The sequence below is a fragment of the Passer domesticus genome, chromosome 2, assembly GCF_036417665.1.
Source record: "Passer domesticus isolate bPasDom1 chromosome 2, bPasDom1.hap1, whole genome shotgun sequence".
NCBI lineage: Eukaryota > Metazoa > Chordata > Aves > Passeriformes > Passeridae > Passer > Passer domesticus.
The window spans coordinates 8,041,022-8,067,093 of record NC_087475.1 but is presented as its reverse complement, the minus strand read 5'-3'; the positions used below and the strand labels follow the sequence as shown (position 1 = coordinate 8,067,093).

The 26,072-nt window shown below is 36.4% G+C and overlaps 1 protein-coding gene across 4 annotated transcripts in view; it reads left to right on the top strand.

Annotated features, from left to right (window-relative positions):
- Nucleotides 1-26,072, top strand: part of USP9X (ubiquitin specific peptidase 9 X-linked) — a 96,171-nt gene that overhangs the window by 27,019 nt on the left and 43,080 nt on the right. For all 4 annotated transcript variants that reach the window (XM_064407315.1, XM_064407316.1, XM_064407313.1 and 1 more), the window contains exons 3-15: nucleotides 654-799; nucleotides 1,098-1,177; nucleotides 5,170-5,282; nucleotides 5,614-5,832; nucleotides 7,014-7,129; nucleotides 7,383-7,634; nucleotides 7,712-7,850; nucleotides 9,328-9,480; nucleotides 13,176-13,280; nucleotides 14,772-14,978; nucleotides 15,795-15,931; nucleotides 21,015-21,148; nucleotides 25,367-25,454. In XM_064407315.1, the coding sequence (XP_064263385.1) occupies nucleotides 654-799; nucleotides 1,098-1,177; nucleotides 5,170-5,282; nucleotides 5,614-5,832; nucleotides 7,014-7,129; nucleotides 7,383-7,634; nucleotides 7,712-7,850; nucleotides 9,328-9,480; nucleotides 13,176-13,280; nucleotides 14,772-14,978; nucleotides 15,795-15,931; nucleotides 21,015-21,148; nucleotides 25,367-25,454 (1,889 nt within the window). The remainder of the gene's footprint in view (nucleotides 1-653; nucleotides 800-1,097; nucleotides 1,178-5,169; nucleotides 5,283-5,613; nucleotides 5,833-7,013; nucleotides 7,130-7,382; nucleotides 7,635-7,711; nucleotides 7,851-9,327; nucleotides 9,481-13,175; nucleotides 13,281-14,771; nucleotides 14,979-15,794; nucleotides 15,932-21,014; nucleotides 21,149-25,366; nucleotides 25,455-26,072) is intronic.

Genomic DNA, 26,072 nt, shown 5'->3' with positions numbered 1-26,072 from the left:
TACAGGCTGCTGTGAAGAAAATAACACTCCCTGCCCAGCAGATGTTGCACAGCAGGTGAAAAATGTTCTTGAGGTTTTGTCTTCCTAAGTCTTGCTCTTATTGTCAGTTCATGCTATTTCTGTGAATAATAAGAGACATCTCCATAACTTGTTGTATTTTGCATGGCCCATCGTGCCATGTGGATTTAACAATCATGTTCTTCGAGGTTGATTAGTAGATGGTTACAGTAGTGAGTCGCACATGTTTAGCAAACTCTTTAAGAAAGTGTTTTTCATGATTGTTTTCTTCTGTGCTTTTGTTGAAAATTATCTCTCTACTTAAAGAAGTCACCTTTTCTGGACAAGACTTATAAAAACTGGAGCTTCAGTGTATTTATTTCACCTTCTGGAAAAATGATCTGCTGAAAATAGAAGCTGTTACCAAAAAAACCCCACTTTCCTCACTGGGGAAGTAGCTTGATTCTTAAACTGCCAGGATAGAAGAAATATAGCACATTTTATGCTCTATTTTTGTTAATAAATCTGAAATAAAATTATTTTATATTGATATGTACTTGAGATGATTCTTTGGAATGCATTATGACAGAAAACTGCCAAAACAAGTGGAACACAAGTGCAGGTAGTACTTGAAGTATTTTCCATCTTAATTTTAGACTTCTTCACCTGATTCTTCAAATGAGAACTCCCCAGCTACCCCGCCTGATGAGCAGGGCCAAGCTGATGCTCCACCCCAGCTTGAAGATGAGGAGCCTGCATTTCCACACACAGACCTGGCAAAGTTGGATGACATGATCAACAGGTATTTTAATGCTTTTTAAAAAGGTGTTGATGATTTGTGCAAACATCTTGATAGTGGAATCAGAATTTTTATAACTTTGTTTCACTGGATTTCTTGAAATGCTTTTTTCGTTGGGTTAAAGTTGTAAAGAGAATGTTAAAGCAGAATGTGTTTTTATTTGGGTTGGTTAGTGTAATACTTGTCAGGGCATTTAAAAATCTATGTATTGAGCCTATATTTAAAAGCATTGCAATGGGGCAAGAATTCTTGATTTTTCAGGAGCACAATTGAAATTGGGTTTGTTTGTTTTTGAATATAGGCCTCGATGGGTTGTTCCTGTATTGCCGAAGGGGGAATTAGAAGTTCTTCTAGAAGCTGCTATTGACCTAAGTAAAAAAGGTAACTGAAAGACATTTGATTATTGGACTGGTGTGCAAAGTTTTTTTTTCTTCTTTTGAATCCCTGGTGAAAGCTTGAAAATTGTTAATAATTTCTGTTACAACCCTGGTCTTGAAGATGGTATCAGGGTGTTATGCAAAATCTTCACAGATGAGAACTTTAAAAAAGCCATGAATGTAATTAGAAATAGGTGCCTTAGCACGAGTAGGGAAGTTGAATAAGCTCAGAGACATAAAAATCCTGTCATTCCTGTCATACCTGTTTTCTGTATTCACTTTGATATCAGACCTTCTGGGTTTGGTCTTTATAGCAGGTGCTAAAACATAAAGAATTCTAGTTGTTTTTATTTTTTAGTAAGTTTCTAGTCTACCTTTCAAACGTCTTGCCAGAAATTTTTGTTCAGATTTGGCACTCATATACTTTTAAGAATATCAGAGAAGAGTTAGAATTTTAAACAGCATGGCTTAGACTCATAGTCTTACCCGTGCTTGCTGATGTCTGACTTGGGAGTAAGAGGGTTCCGTATCAGGACAGTGTATGTGCCTGTTAAATTGTACTGGTCAGATTGACATGTTTGCCATGTGTTCTGGAGAGTTCTGTTCTCCTGGGAGGTTGCTTGTGTTTGAGTAATAGCAAGAGTCACAGCAAAATAATTTTTAGGATATCTACACTCACCAGCTCTTTGTGTTTCTAATATAGCATTATACAAAGTGCCTGCTCTTTCTTCTGCATAGGTGCTGGCCCAGGATAACTTCATTTCCACGAATAAACATATTCTTAGGCAGCTTTAAGACTAAAAAGCTGATTGTGGTCATGATATTCTGGGTTGTCTTGATTGTTAAGTCTCTTTTGCTTCAGAGCACTCTGTGGAGAAACAGAAGTTAGGGTGCATCCTTGTGATCCAGCAAGGATAATGACATTTTTCTGCCAACACAAAGCTGTAGTTGTGCTTGGAATTGGTGGCTTTGTGTGTAGCTGGGTCTGGCAGGAATCCTCAAGCAAGTGTAGGATGTTCAAGGGATCACATCTGTTCTGAAGGGAAAAGAATGCCAGCTTTTCAGGAGAAAGTGCAGCCACCTTTGTGTCTGTGTTGTTGGAACAGTACAGTAAAAAGAAATTATCTGCTTGTGATTTGTGAGAAAGGAGAAGTATATTCTGCCAGCTGTTAAGTCATCTTTAAAAAGAAAAACAACCCACAACCTAAAAGCTGTCAATGCAGTGAAGTAATAAGATCAGAATGAGATTTCTAACTACTCCTGACATCAATGTACTTCCCCAAAGCATCAGGCTTAGTTGAAAGTTCCCCAAAACAAAAGCTTATTTTTCCTCTTGACGTTGTGAAAAACAGTGGAAACATATTCATATGCTTTTGCACTTTGATTTTAATTAAGTTGTTGGTGTGCAATTCTAAAAAGTACTTCCGTGTTGCTACTTATTTATGTTTCCTTTTGCCCTCCAGATGAATTGCTATGTGTAAACACTAAGATTATTGGGTAAGGAGAAAGCAAGGAAAGCTCTTAAAAGTAGTTGTTTACTGTGTTATATTAACAGCTTCATCCTAGATTTTTGGAGGGATTTTTGCTACTTGAAGTTACATGATGGCTAACGTGGTTCCTTTTAAATAACTTCCAGTTCCCAAGGAATATGATAGGGTGTAACTGACACTGTTTTGGTAGCTCAGAGCTTGGCAGACACTGTTTGAGAGTGGGGTATATATAGAGAAGGAATAGAAATGGTTTGGTTGTGTCTATTTCATAATAGATTAAACTGCTCCATTATCTCAGTAACATCTAAAATTCAACCCCTTGCTACCTGTCTGTGGGAATGTTTCATATTCTGACGAGATCTGTTTCCAAAAGGAGGAACTGAAAGAATATACTGAAAAATAACCAGCTTTGAAATGACATAAACTCTGTATTTCTGACTGTATCCTATTTAAATTGTGAAGCAACAAAACCTAGAAAAACCCCACTACATGTTTTTGCAGGCACTATTTTCTTGTGGTTAGGGCTCTTAAAAACCTTTTATTCCTAACATGGCCCATGGCTGTCAGCATTCTGGAGTGACTGCAGGGCATCGGCTTCTTTGTGACCCTGGCTGTAACATAAGAGTGATGTTTGCATCATCTTGAAATCTTTTCAGGAACTACAACTGAAAGGGATGTAACTAAACTAATTGAAAGCACTTATATGAATGACATGTCAGCACTACCACCTTCAAGTGGAGAGAATTTGACAGAGTAGTGTGAATCCTGTTAGACTGTGACTTGCATTATTCCTGGCAGATGCACTCATTTATGGAAAATTCTCTTTTTATGTGGAGGCATCGATGTATTACTCTTTGTTAAACAATCAGCCATGAAACTATCAACAGGTAGTCTGGAGTTAATTGCTAATAGAAGAAAACCTATTTGAAAAATAGCATTTAATAGCTAGACTGATGTTTATCTTCACAATAAATCGGGAATACTTACGGAGTATTTTCAGTAATGAGATTTGCTCCAGAAGTAAATGCCGTGGTGAATGGGATACTATAAATTAAAAAACAACAAAAAAAGTTTATTCTAAGGTTTTGGTTTTTTATAGGCAAGAATATTCTCCTCTCTTTCTTTCAGAAGGATTTGATTGCTCCTAACATTTACACTCAGTTTTTAACATGCTGCCAGAACTTTACAATGTAACACACACACAAGGAAGGTGCAAGGCAACTTCTGGATTTATAACTGACTTAAACTGAAATGAGATTTCTCTACACAATATAAGACTTGGTCCCAAATCTGTGTTTTTGATGAATTGCACCAAATGGGAGAGAGAGGGAGGCCCTAGGGGCAAAAAAATTAAATTTTTGTGTGCATGGGCACATGTGCACCCAAAAGTTAGGCCAGCCCAGCAATGGGAGTTGTTTCCAGCACCCTCTGAAGACCATCTCCATCTCTCTCAAGATGATTGATCTTCATTTATGTGGGACCACTATTGAGTTCCTTACTGAGGCTGTATCTTCTGCATTTCCTTGAAATGGTTATTTTTACCTCTCTTCACTCACTAGTTTTACTGTTAGCAAGTAAATAAGAGAGAACATAAAGAAGAATTGAACTTTTATTTTTGCTAGTATATCTATGGAAGTATGTTGTAAACGTGGGGGAAAAACCAAGCCAAATCACATGTTTTTAAAAACAATTAAAAAATTATGTAAAGGAGTGTTATTTTTTGAGGTAGTTTTACTAGAACATTAATCCATCGAGTTTTTTGTCCATTTGGGCTTATGTAAGTTTGTTTTCATCCAAGACTTGTTTAGAATCCGTTCTGAAACTTTAAACACCAAACCTTTGAAGTCCAAATGTTGTGATTTAACCCCAGCCAGCAGCTAAGCACCACACAGCCACTTGCTCACTGCCCCTCTGCTGGGATAGGGGAGAGAATCAGAAAGGGAAAAGTTAAAAACCTCATGGGTTGGGATAAAGACAGTTTAAGAGGTAAAGCAAAAGCTTTCTGTGCCAGGAAAGCAAACCAAGGAATTCATGCACCACTTCCCATGGTTGGGCAGGTGTTCAGCCATCCCCAGAACAGCAGAGCTCCATCACATGTGACGGTGACACAAACAACATCACTTCAAGCATCTCCCCCTTCCTTCTTCCTCAGCTCTGTAGGCTGATCATGACACCATATGGTCTGGATATCCCTGTGGTCCTTAAGGCTCAGCTGTCCTGACTGTATCCCCTCCCAAATCCTTGTGCATCCCCAGCTTACTTCCTGGCAGGGTGGTGTGAGAAGCAGGAAAATCTCGGATCTGAGAGCTCTGCTCAGCAGTAAAGAAAACATCCCTGTGTTACCAGCACCGCTTCCAGCCCAAATCAAAACACAGCCCTGTACAAGCTACAGAGAACTTATCAACACCAGCACACCACATCTCTACTTTCAGCATGTAAAATGTTCATGTAACAGCTAATGAAATTCCATGTCTAATAGTTTGTTGTTCTTTTTTATTTTAAATAGGCCTTGATGTCAAAAGTGAAGCATGCCAGCGATTTTTTCGAGATGGGTTAACAATATCCTTCACAAAAATCCTTACAGACGAGGCAGTGAGTGGCTGGAAGTTTGAAATTCATGTGAGTTTTTAAAGTTGTGTTTCTGAAGAGTGTGGTAATTTTAAAAGGAAGAAGACTTGCCATTGTGATTGGGGGGAGACTGTAAGAACTGGAGCTCATCTTTGAAATTCAGTAGCAAGTTGTGAGAAAGCTCTTGTATGCATGGATCTGGACAGGCAGTGGGGAGTCATCTTTCTGTCAGTGTTTCACTTTATTGCCTCCAGAGTTTTGGAAGGAAATAAAACATGAGTGATGATTTGGGGACGACTGGAACCATGTTCTGAGTTTATAGTTCATATTCATTGTACAGTCCCCTGCCACATTCTTACTTGTTCTTTTTTTTTATTAACAGAGATGTATTATTAACAACACTCATAGACTAGTGGAACTCTGTGTGGCCAAGCTGTCCCAAGATTGGTTTCCCCTTCTTGAACTTCTTGCCATGGCCTTAAATCCTCACTGCAAATTCCATCTATACAATGGTACTCGTCCCTCAGAAACAGTTCCTGCAGGAGTCCAGCTCGCTGAAGATGAACTTTATGCCCGTCCTCCTGACCCACGATCACCAAAGGTGTGAGATCCCTTCCAGACCTGTGTGTTTTATTCTGTGCAGTGTTAGCTAATGACACAGCAGCTGTAGAGAAGTGTTTTTAGAGTGGGGGCCAAAAGTCCTCTTCATTCTTCTATCAATCACTAAGATGTTCTGTTGCTTATGACTCCTGATTCAATGCACATTTCCCCTTTTTACTCTTCCTGTCTTTGGTCCACCATCAAACTGTGTCACGTGTTTCTGACACTGCTGGAATGCCATTCCTACTGTGCTAATTGGCTTGCTTGCATTTGCCAGTTGATGGATTTACCTTCTCCCTTAGCATAAATTTTATAGGTGACACACTTTGAGGAATAGATTATGTGATGAATTAGGAATTTTCTCTCCCTTACAGTTTCCAGTGGTAGAAGAAATGTTTTTTAATTGGACATGAGATGCCACTGTCAGTGTGGTTTTTTCAGTGGCTTTGGTTTGGTTTTGGGGGGGATGTTGAAGGTTTGGATTTTTTGTTTTGTTTGGGTTTTTTGTTGTTTGTGTTTCGTAGCTGGGTTTCTTGGGGTTTTGTTTTGGTTGTTTTATATTTTTAACTAGAAATGAAAATTAGCAATCTGCCCTGGTTCTTGAGTCTGGAGTTTTCAGAATTGATCTCCAAATGGCATTGATAAGACTCCTTTATTTTTATATATATATACACACACACCCACACTTTTTTTTGTTTTCTTAAAGGTTTTCTGTTTTGGTTTCTAATTTTTCTTTCTTTAGTGGAACTGCTGACTATCTACTTGTAAGAACCAAGGATAAAAAACTCCACTGTCCTTGGATTTCCCTTGCATTGCTAGTTGTGTTTAGAAGAATGTTACTTTACATTCTTAATATTTGTATATGTGACATTATCACATCCAGGACAAAAAAATACCCAAACTGTCAGACTTTCTGTAGTAATTTAGCAGCTAAAGCTGGACCTAAATTACAGTAAATTTTATTCCTAAATAAATTTCTTTGAATAGCTCATTGACAGCATCTGCCCTTTGACATGACAACAGAAAAGATCTTGCTGTCTGTTTCTGAGCATTTCCTTAACACTGAATATGTAAACTGTGTAAAGACTATTTTAAAGCAAATGTTGTTATTGAAAGGTATTTGAAAGTATTTCTAGATGGTGCTTTGCAAATACCAGAAAATAACTGTTTGTTTTATTACAGGGTTGGCTAGTAGATCTTATCAACAAGTTTGGCACATTAAATGGATTTCAGGTCTTGCATGATCGATTCATGAGTGGATCAGCATTGAATGTTCAAATAATTGCAGCTCTCATCAAGTAAGTTGTTTTCTAAATAATGATTAATGCATTTGCAAAAGTTGGACTCAGTATAAAATACTATGTTAGCAGAAGGCTTAAGACTTTTGTTGAAGCACTTCCTTTCATTCCATCTCTTCAGCTGGTGGTGTCTACCTTCACCATTTCATGTGCTTCTAAGTAGATATGAGTTTCTTTAATTAATTGCACCTTATTATCATAATATTGCATGACTACTGATTATGACACTTTCCTTTTTTTCTTTGTTTTTTAGGCCATTTGGACAATGTTTTGAATTTTTAACATTACATACAGTGAAGAAATACTTCCTTCCAATTATAGAAATGGTTCCACAGTTTTTAGAAAATTTAACAGATGATGAACTGAAAAAAGAAGCAAAGAATGAAGCCAAAAATGATGCTTTGTCAATGATAATCAAATCTCTAAAGAACTTAGCTTCAAGAGTTCCAGGACAAGAAGAAACTGTAAAAAATTTAGAAATATTTAGGTTAAAAATGATTCTTAGGTAAGATGCTACTCCTAATATAACATGCCACTGGTGACATTATTTTCCACACTTCTTACATTAAATTTTTCTCACAGGTTGTTACAAATTTCCTCTTTCAATGGTAAAATGAATGCACTAAATGAAGTTAACAAAGTAATATCCAGTGTGTCATACTACACTCATCGACATGGTAATCCTGAGGAGGAAGAGTGGCTCACAGCTGAAAGAATGGCAGTAAGTGCTCCTTTTCAGTGAAGTTCATTGCACAGATTTGGTTTCTCCTTTGTACTTCAACTGTAGAAGTAACTCTATATTGTGGATTCAGCACACACTGTTTATTTTCATATACAGTGTTAGAAACATTAAGTATCATGTCATGGTAATAAAGCACTTTAATAGTAGCCTTTCTGTGAAAAAATGCTGCATTTGTGTCAAAGCTGCTGTTGAGGATTACTTTTCAGTGCTGCTAAAATCATGGCTCAAAAATGGATCCTTGGATAGTGTGTGTTTTATATGGAGTTTTAAAAAACCCAGAGAAACTTAGATAAAACAGATGTGATTCATTTGTAACTGCAGTGTTGCAGTAACTAGAAATGTAATGGTCATTTAAATAAGGATGTAGTCTGGGTTTGGTGCTTCAGCTTTTTCTCATTAGAGATCTAAGTGACTGGTCTGCTTCTCACATTTCAGAAGCTGGATGCTTCAGTACAGAAAACTCTAGATACCACATTTTTGTTTTAATCAATGTTTTTGTATTTTGAATACTGTTGCTTGAATGAATGTATAGGGAAGTATGAAAATGAGCAATTATAAAACTAAAATAAGAACTATTTTCTCTTCATTTTTGTGAAAACTAGTTATGTTAAGTAATTTTTGCACTGTTCTGCCCCATGTTTCTGAATGGCGACCTGTTGTAAGGTTTGTAATCTACAAAAGGACATCTGACAAGAAAAAATAACGGCAGTTTTGACTTTTTAAATCAATAGGAGGAAATAAGTCTCTTTTTTACACGTTTCTTACAGTTTGGCATCTCATACAAGGTCTGTGTTTTTAACTGAAAATGTCTAGATTTCATTATTTTGTGAGACCAGCTTGAATATTACAAGTCTGATCAAGGACAGTGTTGGAAGTGATGATGCTGTGGATGTTTGTTTTCTCTGTCAGTGCTCAGAGCATATCCTGCTTTACTTCACTAGGAACAAAATGGTCTGGCTGCGTCAGTGACACCACTGAGAAAATTGCATCTCCTTAAATATGACTTGAATATTTGCTTCTGGTTCAATTAGAAACATTTCAAAAACCCTAAAAGTGGCAGTACTTAATCATTTTTATATTTCAGTCCTTACTTAAGTCCTTTGTATGGGATATGCTGTAGGAGTACCAGTAGAGTTAGATGTATCTTAAACAATTTGGTTTTGATACTTAATGACTGTGAATTGGAAGACAAAAATTCTGTTGCTTGAATAGAAGAATTTGCTCTTCACATTGGCTTCTTATGTTTGAAATTGTTTGAACATTTTCCAGTAATTATCCAGTAATATATTGGATTATTTTAAGTAATGATTTTTTTAAATGAAATTAAAGATAAAAGCCTTTCTGTTGTGCTGCATCTTTTTAAATCTGTAACAGATTGGATTTTTGTTTTGTAGTTTAAATATTAATGATGGCACCTGAATCATTTGAGATGGCACAACTTTCTTTTTATATTCAGGAATGGATCCAGCAGAACAACATTTTATCAATTGTATTAAGAGATAGTCTTCATCAACCTCAATATGTAGAAAAACTTGAGAAAATTCTCCGGTTTGTCATCAAAGAGAAAGCTCTCACTTTGCAGGATCTTGACAACATTTGGGCTGCACAGGTAAATAATTCAACTGCTTGTCTGCTGCTGCACAGGAGGCATCTCCTTGGATGTCGTGTTGAGAAGAGAACCTGGGCTGCTTCTGCTCTGTGTTAGACAAAGCTAAAGAAAATTTGAGGTGAAATGGGGTTCCTTTTTGGGGTCTTGGAGCTTAAAATTGTCATCTGAAGTGTCTCCAGTGGAAGGGCTCAGCTGCACATATATGTGAAGCCTGAGGGAACAGTTCTGAACATGGTGCAGAGATGATCCTTTTTAAGTATTAAAGAACCTGAAACATTGAGCAGAGACATGATACATGATAGCTTTAGTATTTTAAAATGCATGAAGAAATACGTGTTGCTAATCTCTTGAGTTCACATAGTTGTGTAAGATTTTCCTGGGCTGAGTGTGATTAGTAAGGCTTATAATAACTGTACTAGAAGTTGTTTAACTGGAAGTTCTTTTCCTTGTTTTGCAATAATTATTTTTGAAAAATTACTAATTTTGCAATATTGATTTTTTTACTTACTTGACTGGGGAGGTGGATTTCCCTAGCTGTGGGCTGCATGATTCTAATACACAGACTTGGCAGCTGGAGAGATAAAATCATTGAGAGTTACTGAGATACAGAAAATTTAAAAAAAAAATAGGATTGAAACATAAATAATGGGTAGTGAAATTCTGATTGTACGAAAAGGTCTTAAGGCCAGTCTTTCAAGTGTGGGAAGGCTAACTCTGGTTTCCAAGACAGGGAGGGAGAGCTGTACTGATTTGGGCAGGGACAGAGTTACATTTCTTCATGGCAGCTTCTGTGCTATGTTATCTCAACTCTGAGTTTTCTCACTTTCATCCTCCTCACTCTCTTCCCCCTGGCACTGTGAGGTGGAGATTTGAGTGAGCAGCTCTGTGGTGCCCAGTTGCCAGCTGGATTATACATTGACAAAGGCCAATACAAGTTTGGTTATTTTGATACCACAGTTTACATGTGTTCATGCTGTTCTGAGACTGCAACAGTTTGGCTTAAGTGGACTTATTTTCAGCTTACATTTATAACACTTGGGACTGCAGGTGATGTAGGGGAGATCTCTGGTGTTGCAAGTAATTTCATCATGCCTAGGCTTCAGTTCCAGCATGGCAGTTACTGCACAGGCTGAAACTCAATAGAGTCTTTTCTTATTATCCCAAAGTCCTGTTAAGAAAATTTCATCATGTAGCCCAGCAATACACAGATTACTTGAATTAAGGTCTGGGATCATACTCTTAGTTTTCAGCTTGCAGTCTATAGATCTTTCCAGACTACAAGATACCCGGGGGAGAAAAGAAACCCTCAGAAAACTTTGAGAGGTTTGTTTGCTCTTAGTAGGCCTCTTTTACCTATTTTAGAGCCTCACTTTTAATAGGAGGAGAAAAAATCTGAAATATGGGAGAAAAAGTCTTGCAAGTACTTACCTTGCCTCCTAGGGCTTGGAAATAGGGCGTGTGGATAAGCTAGTGTAAGTCAAACTTTCTACCCTTCCAGAAAAATGTGAATACATTGTACAACCCTTAAAAATGGGGATAGTCCACCTTACCAGTTAAAAAAAATTAGGAGTAATTTCAGAAGGAATGTTCCATGCCCTTAAATACCCAGCTTGCTCTGCTCATTTCTTATGCTTTCAAGGAGGTGGCTACTGCAGTGCTCTGGCTGTAATTTTGCCCTGTGTTTTTTTGTGTGAAAGGAGCTCTTTTTCAGGTAGATAGTTTCACTGTGGCTTTAGCCATGGGATTATAATGGACTAAAAATTAAGAATATTAAAATCTGCTAATACAGAATGATTTCACCTACTTCACTACTCCCTGTGTATAGTAGTTTTTAGAAGTTCTGATTAAATGACTGCTCCTGAGAGCAGCTGGGGCATGAAATTCAGTAGTGAGGAGTTGATTTACTGTGTGGCTTTATATAACAAGCTATTTTAGCTCAGCCTCAGTGCAGCAGTGGGGGGGTTTAGAGGGTGACCATGCACCTGAGACTCTTTAGTATTACCAAAAGTAATGCAGTTATGCTGCTTTTGCCTTTCAAAGGCAACCTAAGTTTTAATTTTATTGAAGTGTTTTCATGCCTTACAAAGCCAGTGCTCACAATACAGGAGTGTATTTGATTAAAGGAATAATGTTGTAAGTTTCTAAATGCAAGCATTAAGTTGCAGGGAAAGATCCAGCTGTACCAAATACAGAATGGCAGAGGTTGAGGTCTCATGACTTCTGTTCTGGAGTGTTTAACTGGAACTTCACAGGCATTTCCCTGTTCCTGTGCAGCAAGCTGGCAGGTCACACACCAGGTTCCTTACCTCCTCCCACTGTCTGGTTTTGCTTCCCCAGACCCTTCAGTGCTTCACAGCTTCCCCATATCTGTTAAAAACTTCCAAAATCAAGGTTGTTACTTGCTTTATTCTTGCTCCTCCCAGGAGTGGGTCATATTTCTATATTATGGATGCATGCCTTGCATGATCTCAGTTTTTCTTTCTATCCAGGAAATGGTCTGGTAAGAGGAAAAAAATTACATTATGTTTTCCAAAGTCAAGTGGAATTATGGGTTTAGTAATTCCCCCTCTTGTAATCTGACCCATAATGTGAAAACAAACATTACTACTTAAAATTACTTTTTTTAAAACAAAAATTTATGACACCTTATAAAGAATTTAAGGCACAGCATGTAACAAAGCTATTAGTCTGTTTTTGTTTTTTAGGTTTGGTTTTAAATTACTGGTGGAAGCTTTTAGTAGGAATTGAATTTCAAAGGTGCTTATACATGTATTTTTAATAGTGTACAAGATTAATTACATCAGAATGTGTATTCTCGTTATTTGTTTTGCATTTTTTTATTTCTCACAACAAAAATTTCTACAGTAAATCAGCTGTTGATTCTCATAGTCCATATTTGTTGGTTTTGACTGCAGGTGTAAAGTACAGGATGTGTTTTCCAGCCTGGGCAGAAAATTTTCTTCATGCTCAGAGTTAAATGGAACTAGCTTTTTTTGCCCTCATTGTCTTCCTCCTTAAATATCAAAATTGTGAAGTACACCACACTCTCAGTTAAAATTGTGTCTGGTATAAAACTCAGCATCTTGTCCTTAGTTGTTTCATTGCTGGATTTGTAAAAAAGCTGCTGGACTTCAAAACATTGTCTGGTAACAAGTTGTTTGTTAGGCTTTAGTTGTCTGTGAATCCACGAACACAAAGGAAGTACTTCAGCCTGAGAAACTGGTGAAATACTAAAAATTGGTTTACACCTTAAAACACCTCAGTGAAATTCAGAAGTGGATTTTGAGTAATTCCTTCTTAAAAAAAACCCCAAACCATGAAAACCCACATAAAACACCATAAAAATACCAGCTTGTAAATTAAATTACACTTTTAGATTTTATTGTCCTCTGTCCCAGCTTGATTTTGTAGCAGGAACAAAAAAAATAAATATTTTGATGCTGCAGTATTTCTCATCTAAATAAATACTTGTGTGCACACAATCAAAGCAGACTTAAATAGTTACACTTAAAAGGGAAATCTAAATATTGTGAATTCCCAGTGAAGTATTCAGTTTGCTGTGCTGCTCCCACAGCATCAACTTTTCTTGCTTGCCACCTCTGGTAGTCTTCTTTATAAAAATTATGTAGAATGTCTTGCTGCTTGACTTAATATGAATTGTTGGTGGATTCTTTTTTTTTTTTCCTTCCTGACAGGCCGGAAAACATGAAGCCATTGTAAAAAATGTACATGATCTCCTTGCAAAATTAGCTTGGGATTTCTCTCCTGAACAGCTTGATCACCTGTTTGATTGTTTTAAGGTAATTTTGTGGTTTGACTGTATTTAGGAAATGAGTTGTGAGGGTGTGTGTAAATTTGTGGCTTTTTCATTGTCTTTCTTTCTCCTTTTAGATTTGCTCGGTTTCTGTGTGTTAAAAGACTTCTTAATGTGTAACAACAGTCTGTAATGTTTAATTCTAGAAAGGCTGTTCTTTAGTGAGCGCTCCTTGTGAGATTTTCTGTTTACTTCCTGTCTAAAACAAAGGCCTCTTATTTTTGTTTAGTAGACAGTTTTGTTTTCTGGTTTGAACACTTCAGGATGATGCAGGTCTGTGAAGCCTGTAGTATTAAAGTCAGATTTAGCAATCCTAGGAATATTGAATTTTCCAAATAAAATAAATTATTTGTTTTAGATACCTTTTTGCATTTGTTCCAAATTAAGAAGTGTTGGTGATTTAGTAAATTATGTTTTTCTCCTGGCATTAGAGTAGGTTTTGTCAGGTTTACTGGGCAGTGCTACTTTTGATCTTTAAGTAGAGGAGATCAAGGACTTCCGTTCCCTGCTCCCCCAGCTTCCTCTTTATCATGTAATAACTTTTCTCCATTTAGCTTACATACAAAAAGAAACAGTCTCAGGAAGATAAAGTTGAATGTTTATAAACACGTAGTGATTTGTTTGAAATGACAAAACAACTTGTTTCTGAAAGTTTATGTTATTCACTGGCTTTTATGTATTACATTTAACATTTGCAGCTTCCAGTAGTGGTAACAAGCTCTCCGGCTTGTTTTACTGTTTCACTTTCAGAACATGATCTGCTGTACTGCTTGAAAATGCAAGCCAGCTTTGTAGACTCTGTTTTCTCTTTTTAGATAAATGCATTATAGTCATATTTTGGCTTTCATGCAATTTGTGCTTTGTTTAGTGTGGTCCTGTAGTTTGCTGAATGTGGGTCTAATGTTCTGCAGTTCAGATACTTAACCCAGTGCTCAGAAATGCTGTGTGTAAACTGTTGTGTCTGACCTTGAGGGATGGATGTGAAGTGATGGTATATTGAAATATTCAGGAAAAGGTTAATGTAATGCAGGGGCCATGTGTTTCAGTCTGATTCAGAGGCATGAATAATACTAAAGTTTTACTTATGTAGTGATTATAAGTTATTTAAGAAATCTTTTAAGTGTAAGCATTTGTGAAAGCATTTAAAAGAGACAGCTAAGTCCACTCTGTTGGTGCAGTTGTCAATGGCATTGTTAACTTTTACAAACACATCTATGATCTTTAAATAAAGAGCCATCTTTTTTTAAGCTTCAAGGTGAATATGCTGTAGTTGTAAATACAAGACTGAAGAGCTCTTCAGTTGTGTCTGGCTTATGCATTGCTCTAATTTGCTATTTATTATTAATGACAGGAATTAATGTGAAAGTTCTTTATGTAGTTGCATCACTTTATTGTTACATAATTTGTTAACAGTGCAGGTTATGTGTGGAATTAAAAAAAAAAACTTCTATAATATTTTTGTAAAATATTGTCTTAGGCAAGTTGGACAAATGCAAGCAAGAAACAGCGTGAGAAACTGCTGGAGTTAATTCGTCGCCTTGCAGAGGATGACAAGGACGGCGTGATGGCACACAAAGTGCTGAACCTTTTGTGGAATTTGGCTCACAGTGATGATGTGCCAGTTGATATCATGGACCAGGCTCTTAGTGCCCATATAAAAATCTTAGATTACAGCTGTTCACAGGTGAGTAGTCCAGTATGAAATCAGTCTCTGAGTTTCCTTCCATTCCGCACAAAAAATTTGGTAATTTAACAAAAATGTTATTTACATGAATTTGTATGGTTCTGTCAACATCCTAGTACTTTTAAAATGTTACAGGACATATTTTAATCAACACCATTGGTACTTTAATGGTAGAGAGAGAGTGTAATAACATCATTTTGCCTGTCTTGTTGCAGTTGGTGGCATACTATAATTAGCACCCTGGAAGAATTGGAAAAGAACCCTACTAAAATTAATTGGGAGAAGGGAAAAGCAGTCCCACCCCACCCCTTTGCTTTTTCCCAAACTTCATGCTGATTTGTTTCAGTGGGTTTTGTTGAGGTTTCTTTGTGCCAGTAAGTCCTTATCTGTCCTGTATGCTAGAAAGGACCTAGCAAGATCCTTTTCATACAATTATACACTCTCCTTCCCTACCCAAACTTCTGTGAAAGTCTGTCAGAGTAGTAATTAATTATGGTTTGAAATGAATCCATTGTCCATCTTGTTAAGAAACAGTTTCTCATTGTTTCTTGATATTTTATGACAATGAGTAGAAATAAATGGAAGAAAAGAGCAAATTATTTAAACACTTTTTCACAAGTACTGAGTGCTTGAGTGCAGGGAGATAACACCCTGCCAGCATGTAGTGCTGCTCAGATACTTCTGTTATGCTTTTATGCTTCAAAACTCAGGTGATCCAGTATTTGACTTTCAGTGTTCCATCTCAGACACAAAGAAAGGGAATTAGGGTAGCTCTGCAATATGCTTCATTTTGATTATAAACTGCTGTTCTTTAAGGATCGAGACACACAAAAGATCCAGTGGATAGATCGCTTTATAGAAGAACTTCGCACAAATGACAAATGGGTCATTCCTGCACTGAAACAAATTAGAGAAATTTGCAGTTTGTTTGGTGAAGCACCACAGAACTTGAGGTAAGAATGGGATTCAGATAAAATTTTGTCTGTTAAAAGTTGGATGGTCGTAATTTAATTTTTTTTTTTTTTTTTTGCAAGAGGTCAGGAAAGTCTAAGGTAAAACCATAATCTGTGTTGGAAGATGGTCTTGAGTTTGTTCTAGTGTGTATAAATAGTATCTAAAGTCAGACACCTATGTTTGGTAAGAGAGCATTAACTGCTTCTTCATACATGTTTTTAATAATTTTTATGGTCATCCAGTGGAAAATCTGGATTTCTTTTTCTGTTATTCATGGAGTTTGCTGCTAACAATGGAATTAGCTTACAAAGCTAATATGTTAACATATGTTTTATGTGCCTATGTGGCTGTATGCACAAACATACATACACAAACATAGGCACCTGTCCTTGTTCTTTGATGATAAATTCTTAGAGTTAATCTATTTTATATGCTTAATATCAAAGGTAACTTTGTGGTCTGGGTGAAGTTCTCTACTGATTTTCTCTCCTGAATGGAATAAATTAAAATGTGTGGAATTTGTTTTATTGGGGTGACGGGTTTGTTTATTTTGTTAGAGGTTCATTGATGTTTGCTTCTGAAAGGAAGAAATGAGAAGGCATTATCAGTTTGGACTTGTTAAAGTATACATGATTATTTTCATTCTTTTTAATGTCTTCTCAGTAAGAAAGACTGAGCCCTTTAGAGTATTTGTATTCACGTCAGAATTTTTACTAACTCCTGAAAAACAGTGTTGGTTTATGTGCTGCACAATTGCTTTGTTTTAGTTCTTATAAGCAGATAAAGTATTCAAGTCAATGTTGCTATTACAGTCAGCTCACAAGAAGGATCAAATCAGGGAAAGTTGAGGAAAATAAGCCACAGTTTGCACAACAATATCTTCTTACTGATAGCATTTTCAGGAGCTGTGATAATGTTGCATTCCTGGCTTCTGGAGTTTTCTTTATTCATTTGGTTTGCAGTATATTTCTCAAATTTTTAGTACATTTTAATTCCTTAGCGTTAATTTCATTAATGATTGTTTGAGGTTTATCCAAAAAAAGTCACAAAGTTACCTAACAATTAGCAGAGAAGTCTGTTTTCGGTGGAATCCTTAACCTTTTTCATGCTGTAAGACCCAGGCAAAGCAAGCTATTGGATTATTCAAATTGAATGCTTTTAGCACAGTGCCTTAACAAAGATACTTTGCTTTAAGTAACTAATTACTGCAGCACTTCAAGCATTCAAGGCACTGATTCGGTCACATTCAACTTTTCTACTCCAAAGTAAACTTCTTTTGATTGTGGAAATGTAGGTTTCCTGCATGGTCTGTGTACAGTTAAATGGTTTGAATGTCTCTCCTCTTTTTTTTTTTAATATGACCATAACTTCCTCAGATTTCAGGGCAGTCTGCATTGCAGTATGTAATAGCACCTTATTTTTATGCTGAATTTGAAAACAAATATGGCAGGAAAGTGAACTTGGAATTGAAAGTTTTAATCAAGTAACTTAAATACCCTTTGTGTAGCAAGATAGTGTTGAGGGAGTTGTTTCAGTCAGGTGATGTTACTGCCCAGTGACTGGGAAATTTGCTGAGTGAAGACATAGTTTTGAAATAATCAATGACTTTCCAGTCCTCTGAGTTTTCTCATAAGTCTTAATATTGATACAGTTTGGAAATTGTAATGCATGCATACAATACCTCGTCCTATCAGCTTCCCTTATCTGACTTAAAACTTTAACATCCTTCTAGAATTTGGAGTGAAAATAGGTCCAAGCAGGTTTATGGCAGCTGCCTCAAAAACATGTCACAGAGCACATATTCTTTATGCTACTCTTTTGACTTTCCAGGTCAGCTGACTGGCACTGGCAATGGAAAGTTCAGATCAGGAAGTACTGTTGATTCTTGGCAAAAATCTGTATAAATTATCTTATGCCATTGGCACTGTAGAAATTCTTTTGAGGGGGAGGTTTTAATTGTTACTAGTTATTCATGCAGTTGAGCAAAGTGATGAATTGGTTATACAATTGCTGTGGCAAAATTTAGCTCCCTGATCACAAAGAAATGCTACATGTGTCAGGAAGTTCAGCTTAACCAGAATTGCAACAGCAAATAATATTTATGTAAGTACAAGGACTCCTATGGGCGCAAAGATGCTTATAGGAATAGTCACCTTTATTACTCATAATATTGACCTTTAGTCTACAGATAATCACCATAATCTCTCTGTGTTGGATGGTAGAGCTTCCTGTAGACCAATATCAAATGCTTAAGTTTGACCTGTGTCTACCTGAGCAGTGGAAGACCAGTCTCTTAAATTACTTGCCCAGGAGAAGCAACTGAACACTGAGAGTTCAGTGGTTTCATAGTGCTTTGAGGCAACAGTGATGCTTCAAGTCACTTTTTAGCCTAAGTAGTAGAATTTGTGGGGATTGGTCGCTGCAATTTGGATTTTTCATCTGAATAATCTGCACTCTTTTAGTGGCACATAGCATTTGTTCAGTTGGCTGTCATCTTCAAAAGCTGAGTTACATATGTAGTATTATATTGGGTGAGTTATATGTGCAGATAAATAATTATTTTTGATCCGTTTAAATAAAGTTGTTTGGAATTTTGCCTTTGCCAGTTTGCCAGTATTTTACTAACAAATAAGCATTCTAGCTATGTCCTTTTTCATAATCCAAAATACTTTGTCACCCCTTTCAAAATGTTATTTTGTCTTTTTATACATTGACTTTTGGTATCCATTTAGTATAACACATAGAAAATAGCAGTTTTGCTGTTAACTTCAATTTTTCAAGCTCCTCAGTTATTGCACATTAATGTCTAGTAACTAATGTGTAATAATATTAAAGGTTAAATGATTGTGTCCCAGGGGCAACATCATATTAGTCTAACCTTAGATGCATAAGGAAAATTTTAATTGCATGTATACTTTGTCTTAATACTAAAAAAACCATTCTAGAAGCTCTTATCAGATCAGCTTGTTTTCCTGTGCCTAAGGACAATCATTTTGCCTCTGAGTAGCAATGGATCAAAATAATATTGGAATTGTTGCTTATGCTCACTGTTAGAACTCACATCTCATAACTCTAGTTATTTCTGTTACTAAGCTTTATGAAGCCATTGCTGACCAGGATAGATCCATGTGCCAGTGTACTGTTTGTGCATGTGGCTGAGAAAGGAGAGAAATAAAAAATACCTAACATAGAACGTTGTGGTCTTCTGCTGATAAAGTTTGGTTTTGCTGTACTGTGTGAGATTGATACAAATGCATAATATTATGAATATAAATACACACTCTAATATCTTTGATTCCACAAAACACCCCCTCTTGGTTCTGTTTGTTCCTTTAGTTGTTTGATCATAATTATTTCCCAAATAATCGGTGTTCTTATTTTCTGTTACCCTTTGTGAGTGCAGTTCTCTGTCTAGAGGTAACATCTTGGCTAACCACTAACATAGACATCCAGTCTTTTGCTGGATTTGCTGCTGCTTTATTCTCAGTAAGGAGGTTGGTGGAGATGGAATGAAACATAATTAGAAAGTTTCTTAAAGTGAAAACGGAGAATGTTTTGAATCTATGAACTCCTGGATGTTTTCTTTTTTGATGCTTCCATCCATTTTGTTTTCTGTCTGAGAAATGTCTGGGTATTTGAGGGTTTTTAACACAATTTGTGTTTGAAATGCTCCTTTCAAACTATTTTAGAAAATTCTGCATGTTATGAAATTTAATCTTCTGAAAACCACAGTGGTGAGCAGCCCAAAGTCTGTTGGTTGCAGATAACAAAATTACTGGCAGGGTGGTGGTGGCTTCTGTCTTTTAAATCAGATGGACACTGATCTTTGGCCAGTGAATCAATTTATCTGTTACATCTACAATGAAATGTGGTTATCAGCTGCAAAGATCACTGCCAGCTGATGCTGGAACTGGGATTTCTTGCCTTCCCCACTGTTCTCTAAACGTGTGGAAGTGCTGTGGAGTGCTGTAGGTCATGTGGTATGGACACCCTCTTTCCCAGGATGGATGAGAATTCCTACCTGTAATCCACTCAGCTAATTCTGAGGTCTACTTGTTTAAGTGCTGAAAGAAAGGAGAACAGGTTGGAAATCAGATCTTTGTTTCTTTAGGGCAGGCTATGGGATCAGCTGAGTGGCAGTGAGGAATGCTGCTCTTCCCCCTGACACCCACTTGTTTTCTTGTTTTGCTCCTTACTGTGGAAGAGCAGTTCTGGTTTCTGCAGTCAAGATCAGTGCTCTGATCTACAGCTACAGCAGTTGAGACACTTGGAGAGTGTTCTGCAGAGGTGATGAATCCCCAACTCTGAATTTGATAGTGTTCATGGCATGTGGGTCTTGGACACAAGTTCTGCAGTTTGCTTTTGTCATCTGAATATTTCTAGTGTTGTTTAAGAGAAGCATTTTTGGTCATGTCTTGATAATACTTAAATTACAATTTAATTATTTATTTGGGATATTTCCTTTCTTGAACTTTTCTGGGGGCTTTTAGGTTATATGCTCTGTGTAACAGGTTTTTTTTTTTTTTGCTTGTACCAACATTTTTCCATATAGTTATTGTTAGGAAAAAATCAATACTATTTTTAGGGGTTTTTTAAAGTATTGAAATAATTGGTGTAGTTATTGGCTAGTGTGCTTGGACTATAGTATTGAGTTTTACTTGGTGTTTTAGTGTTAAATATAGAAAAGAATATCAGATGGTTGTGGGGGGGAAACCAGGGTTATGCATATTGTAGTTATACTGTAGTTGAGGGTCTCTGCTGTGCATTTTGGGCAGGTGTTTATTTACCTTCTGTCTTGCTGCAGATATTCTCCCTCCAGCACACTGAGCTGCTCACATTGCTTTGATGTTTTCCATGCATATTTTAACCATATAATCCTCATAAATTGGCTGCTTTAGTGACTCCTAAGAATTGTTGATACATCAGAAGATAGAAAAATATTGTCAGAAACTTAATCTGTGTTCTGTTCGAGACGTTGTAGGAAAATTTGGATCTTGCATCAAAGATATGTCTCTTAAATTGATTTCTGAACTATTTGGTGCAAAGCTTTCTTTTCCTCTAACACTTTTATTTTCATTTCAGTCAAACTCAGCGAAGTCCCCACGTGTTTTACCGACATGACTTAATCAATCAACTTCAGCACAATCACGCCCTCGTCACACTGGTTGCAGAAAACCTCTCTGCCTATATGGAAAGCATGAGGCAGTATGCTAAAGGTGAGTTTTAACATCAGAGTTGCTTCGTGGAGTATAAAACTCCAATTGAAAATGGAGGTAAAAGTAAATTCCCACAATAAAATAACTATTAAGTTTATTTGTTTAATTTTCAAGCATCTGTGGGGTTAATAGCCTTTGTGGTGACTGGGTAAGAAAAGCTTAAAATACTATTTTTTTCTTTTTTATAATTGAAAATGTGTGTTTTACAGCAGACTATGAGAAGGTGGCAGCCATTGTTTGTGTGTGGATTGATACAAATCATCTTGCCCTACTTAGGCTGGGGTAGTTTTTTTTGTGGAAGGTTCTAATAGTAAACTTCTAGTTTTGAATTTTGAAGTCTCCTTTGACAAGTTTTTTAAGCACCTCAGTTTGCAGCCAATATTTGGAATTTGTCAGGGAGAAGGACTTCAAACCACAGGGATACCATTTATCTTTCCTGTGTAACTCCCATGTCTGTTCAGGCTCTTTCACCATGTTTGTTATTGGGAGCACTTGGGCAGCACATTTTGTTAGTAGTTTTGTATTTTAGACTAAATCCAGCTCTTTGCTGATGAATTTACCCTCTTACTCTGGATTAACTTTTAGCTACTGAGGTAGAAGCCTGGAAATGAAGGAGAATGGTGGGCCAGGAAACTCAGTACACTGGACCACAGTTCTTTAAATAAAAAAATAGGCCAACAGAAGTGAAAGGAGGAGACACTCCTCCTTCCCCACTACTAACTTTACAGACTGGAATCCAAGGACTCTTCTACCCTGCCCTGTAACAGCCTGGCAGCCTTTCTGTTGCATCTCAAAATGACACAGTATGTTCTGGAGGGATTCAGTGTAGGTCATTCAGGGAGGAGAGGATATTTGTACATTGGAAAGCTTGTGTAGCAACCAGTGCACAGGAAAGTGGCCTTTTTGGAATTTATGTGTTTTGGAGTATTATGCGTATGTGTATATATATTTATGTAGATATATATATATATATATGGGTATGTATATATATTATGTAAGAGATATCCAAAATACATACTTGTGGACTTGTATAAAAAGTAGTGAAGATGGTCACTTCAGTGAGGTATAAGCCAGTGAGAATAACATTCAGCTAAATCTGCATACTGCTACTGTATTTCTCTTTTCAAGAATACATAGGAGGTTTACTCTAATTGAAGTACCTTATGATAGCATTGCACTAATTAATGTTAAAATAATGGTAAATTATTTGGTCTGTTCTCAGTATTAGTGTAGGAATTATTTTTAATTTATCTTATTTTTTAATTCTTGAGCCAAAAGGTCATTTTTGAAAATATTGTTTATGTATCAAATTGTTGAGGGCAGAAGAATTAGGCTGATGACTTGCATGATTCTTTTCCTTTCCCAAAAGCCCACATTGCCCTGCCCCTCCCCAGCTGTAGTGACTCAGTTAAGCAGTAATACAAACATCTTCAATGCCATAGGAATTACAAGTGTGTAAAGGGTTTAAATTTAATCTAATTACCAAGCAATTAAAATGCTCTTTCTTGAGATGAAGCTGCTGCAGAACCTCTCATTTGTATCAGAGTACAAAAGCAGAACAATAATAGTGTGGGGGTTTTTATTGGGAACTTTATTACATTATTAAGGGCAACCAGGAAATCTTCCTCATGTTGCAGATACTGTGCTCAGACTAATCCACAGTTCCTGTGCAAAAACTCTTTAATTTTCAGTTTTATATACTAACTAGAGCAGAACATAGAATGCTGTGATGTTTGTCTTCCATGCCTTCATGGAGGGGGAAAAAATATGTCAGGGGGCCATATAAATGAAAGGGGAAGGAAGAAGATTATGCATGTGAAGACAGAAATAACTGGAAGCTGTAGAATTAAGTTTGGTTGGAGAAGGTGAATGGGGGAGAGGGGGGAAATTCAAGGCAAAGATACAAACAGCACAGGTCAAACAAATCCCATAGAAATAAAAAATCCAGTTGTTGACAGATATTCTTGGCACTTAACACTGCAATTACTGTGCAATTTGTATATTTTAAAATTAATTTTGAATTTGCCATATGTTTGTTTTCCTTGAAGTCTTCCCTAGTTGTGTTCAGTGATGAGAAACACTGTTTCTATTCTTCTGTTATTCACTAATGCATAGTGTTTTCTGAGATACTCCCCTTTAGTATGTTTGCCTTTTTAGGGTTAAAGGGAAGCCTAATCTAGGTTTCTGAATTTTTTCCATGGGCTGTGATTTTCCCTTCTCTTGAACTCATCCCTTCCTTCAGCTCTGCAAAGTCCTCCAAGAGATAAGACAACTGCTCTTGGATTTTGTTGTCCTAAAGGAGGTCACAGTTTCATCTTTTCAGATTTAGCAAAGATCTTTTCAAAATTTCAATTCTCCTTCATTTCTCTTTTTCTCTTTTTCTGCAGTAATATATCCAAATTGTTAATGAAATAGTTTTGTAAAAACTGTACCATATGATCTTCTCTGTGTGTTTATCACTAATTATACTTAAATTTTCAACCAGTTGTTTTCTGCTCCAGTGTGTAAGAGGAATTTTTAAGATTACACTTTGACTTGTTGTGGGATGTACAGAGTAGAAAATAAATCTGGGAGATGTAGAAAGAATGTGATACAGAAAAGATTTAGGGAAGTAGAATTTTTTTGTAGTTCAGTTTTTCAGAATTCTGAAGTACATCCACAGTGGATTTGAGTTCTCCTGTCATTACCACTGTTGATGTTGTGTCTGTGAATTAAACTTTAGTCAGGAAGAAAAAGCCCAGGTAGTTCCCACAGTGAAAATAAACAAACATCACCACCTCCCCCTCAACAAATGAAAATCAAACAAAAAATCCACCCTCAACACCCAACACTTCAAGTAATCTATTTTATTTTCTCTGCCGTATGCTTATCTACCCCGATTTTTTTTTTCTGCTGGAGACAGAGCATATTTTACTGGATTTCTGCTTCTAATTCTTAAATAATTTTTGTTCACATACTTTTATGTTATTTCTTCAGATTTTTTCACATTTCTCCTTTTGCCAATTGCTCATTTATGATCATTTAATGAAAGTTACGATTTAATTTTTAAGGATTTCTGATGAACATAATGTCTTCAGTTTTACAGACATTAGTTAACTATTGGTCTTCTGTTTTAATGTAGTTTACCTTTTACACTAGGATATAGAGAGGAGTATTTATGACAATTGCTCTTCTCTTTATTTTGAAGCACTGATGTACTTCTTTTTACCCCCTGCCTGATGTAATAGGAGATATTAATTTTGAGCTCTGAAGATAAATTTACTATTAGTCTTGATGTTGTCATGAGGTGGTCTACCATGGCTGGGTCACCTTAGTTAAAGGCAATCTGTACATCTTTGCAAATAAAAAATAAAGCGTTAATTAGTTTATAAAGGAGCTGTCATAATGTATGTGTCATGATGAAATACTGCTGGTAGAAATGAAGGTAATGCAAGTGCAGATCTAGATTGTATCTCTTTAATTAACAAAATCTAAACAACATCCAGCTACCAAACAAAACCACACCAAAACTATGTTCCTGTGAATAAAATTGCTGTTTGTTAAGAAAATATTATGATGTACTTTGACAAAATGCAGTTAAAAATTTGACTTCATGCCTTACTTTCAAAAGACAACTTCTGTTTCAAGCTTGTCAGTATTACAGGCATTTGGGTTTTATGTTTGGAAACTTGCAGTACATAAAGTTGTCTTATACTTTCTTCCTCTGAGTGATGTTGTGTGCACAGCTATGTATAAAGGTGGTAAAGAAATGGAGTCATGATTTCCTCTGGAGAGGAAAAAGCCTAAAAAATAGAACAATGAAATTTTGGAATAGATGCTGTATAACAAAACTAAAGCATCTTCAGAAAAAAAGCACTGGATAATTGAGTTACATGCTTGGTATACTTCTATTTTCAACTGACTTCTGACTTCAAACTGACTACTTGAAAATAGGAAAAATTTATTTGAATAAGTAGAGTTCAAGTTCTTAATTGTTCTGTAACACTTTAATTATGCTGAACAATGACCACATAATTGTTGATTTGATTATAGACCTCAGGAGTCTTTGCCTGTGTTTAGCATTAACTGGTAGCTGCTGAAAACTCTTTTCATAAGCTTCACTGAAAATGTACTGGGTTTGGATTATGTTCAGAGGAACAAGTCTTCAAACACATCCTGTCTTCTGGAGTCAGCATCACTTTTCTGAGTGTGGTGTCTAATAAAACCCTTTATTTGCAGAGCATGGTGAGTATGATCCCCAGACTGTGAGACCAAGCAGCCGATACAGTCACGTGCAGGAGGTGCAGGAGCGACTGAACTTCTTACGGTGAGTTTTGTCTTGAACATTTCTTTGACTTCTTAAGAACACTTTGAATGTTTTTTCAAGAGAAACACTTTGCATTTCTCTCTCTTCTATAGCTTTAATTTGTTTAGTTAGCTTCTTTCAAAACTCAGATGCAAAAATATGTTGAATGTGTTTGGTTTGGTTTTTTTCATGGAGGTCTTTTATGCTGCTCTTGGAATATTCAAATAAAGTCTATTAGACTGTTTGGAATCCAACGCTCTTATTCTGCACTAAGATTTGTCTTTTTTCCTGTCTGTGTGCAGAACCTTACTTACTTAAATATAGTGTGTGGTGGATACAGTTACATCCCTATTGGGATAACTTAGTTTAAAATTTTAAATACTCCAAGTAGGGATATGGCTGTGTGTCCTTACTTGTAGCACACCAGAATTAAATCCATGATCATAAACTGACAAATACTTTCCTCAGTCAGTGATGTTGTGTTGACAGCAACTGAGTCCCAGAAAGATAGTGCAATAAAAAAATTGTTTGCATTATTTCGGCCATCTCCTCTTGGAGTAAAATAAGAAAACAAAAGATCCCTGCTCATCACAGAGCTGCAGAATGCTGATGCTTTTTAGGCTGAGTCTCAGCTTTTTC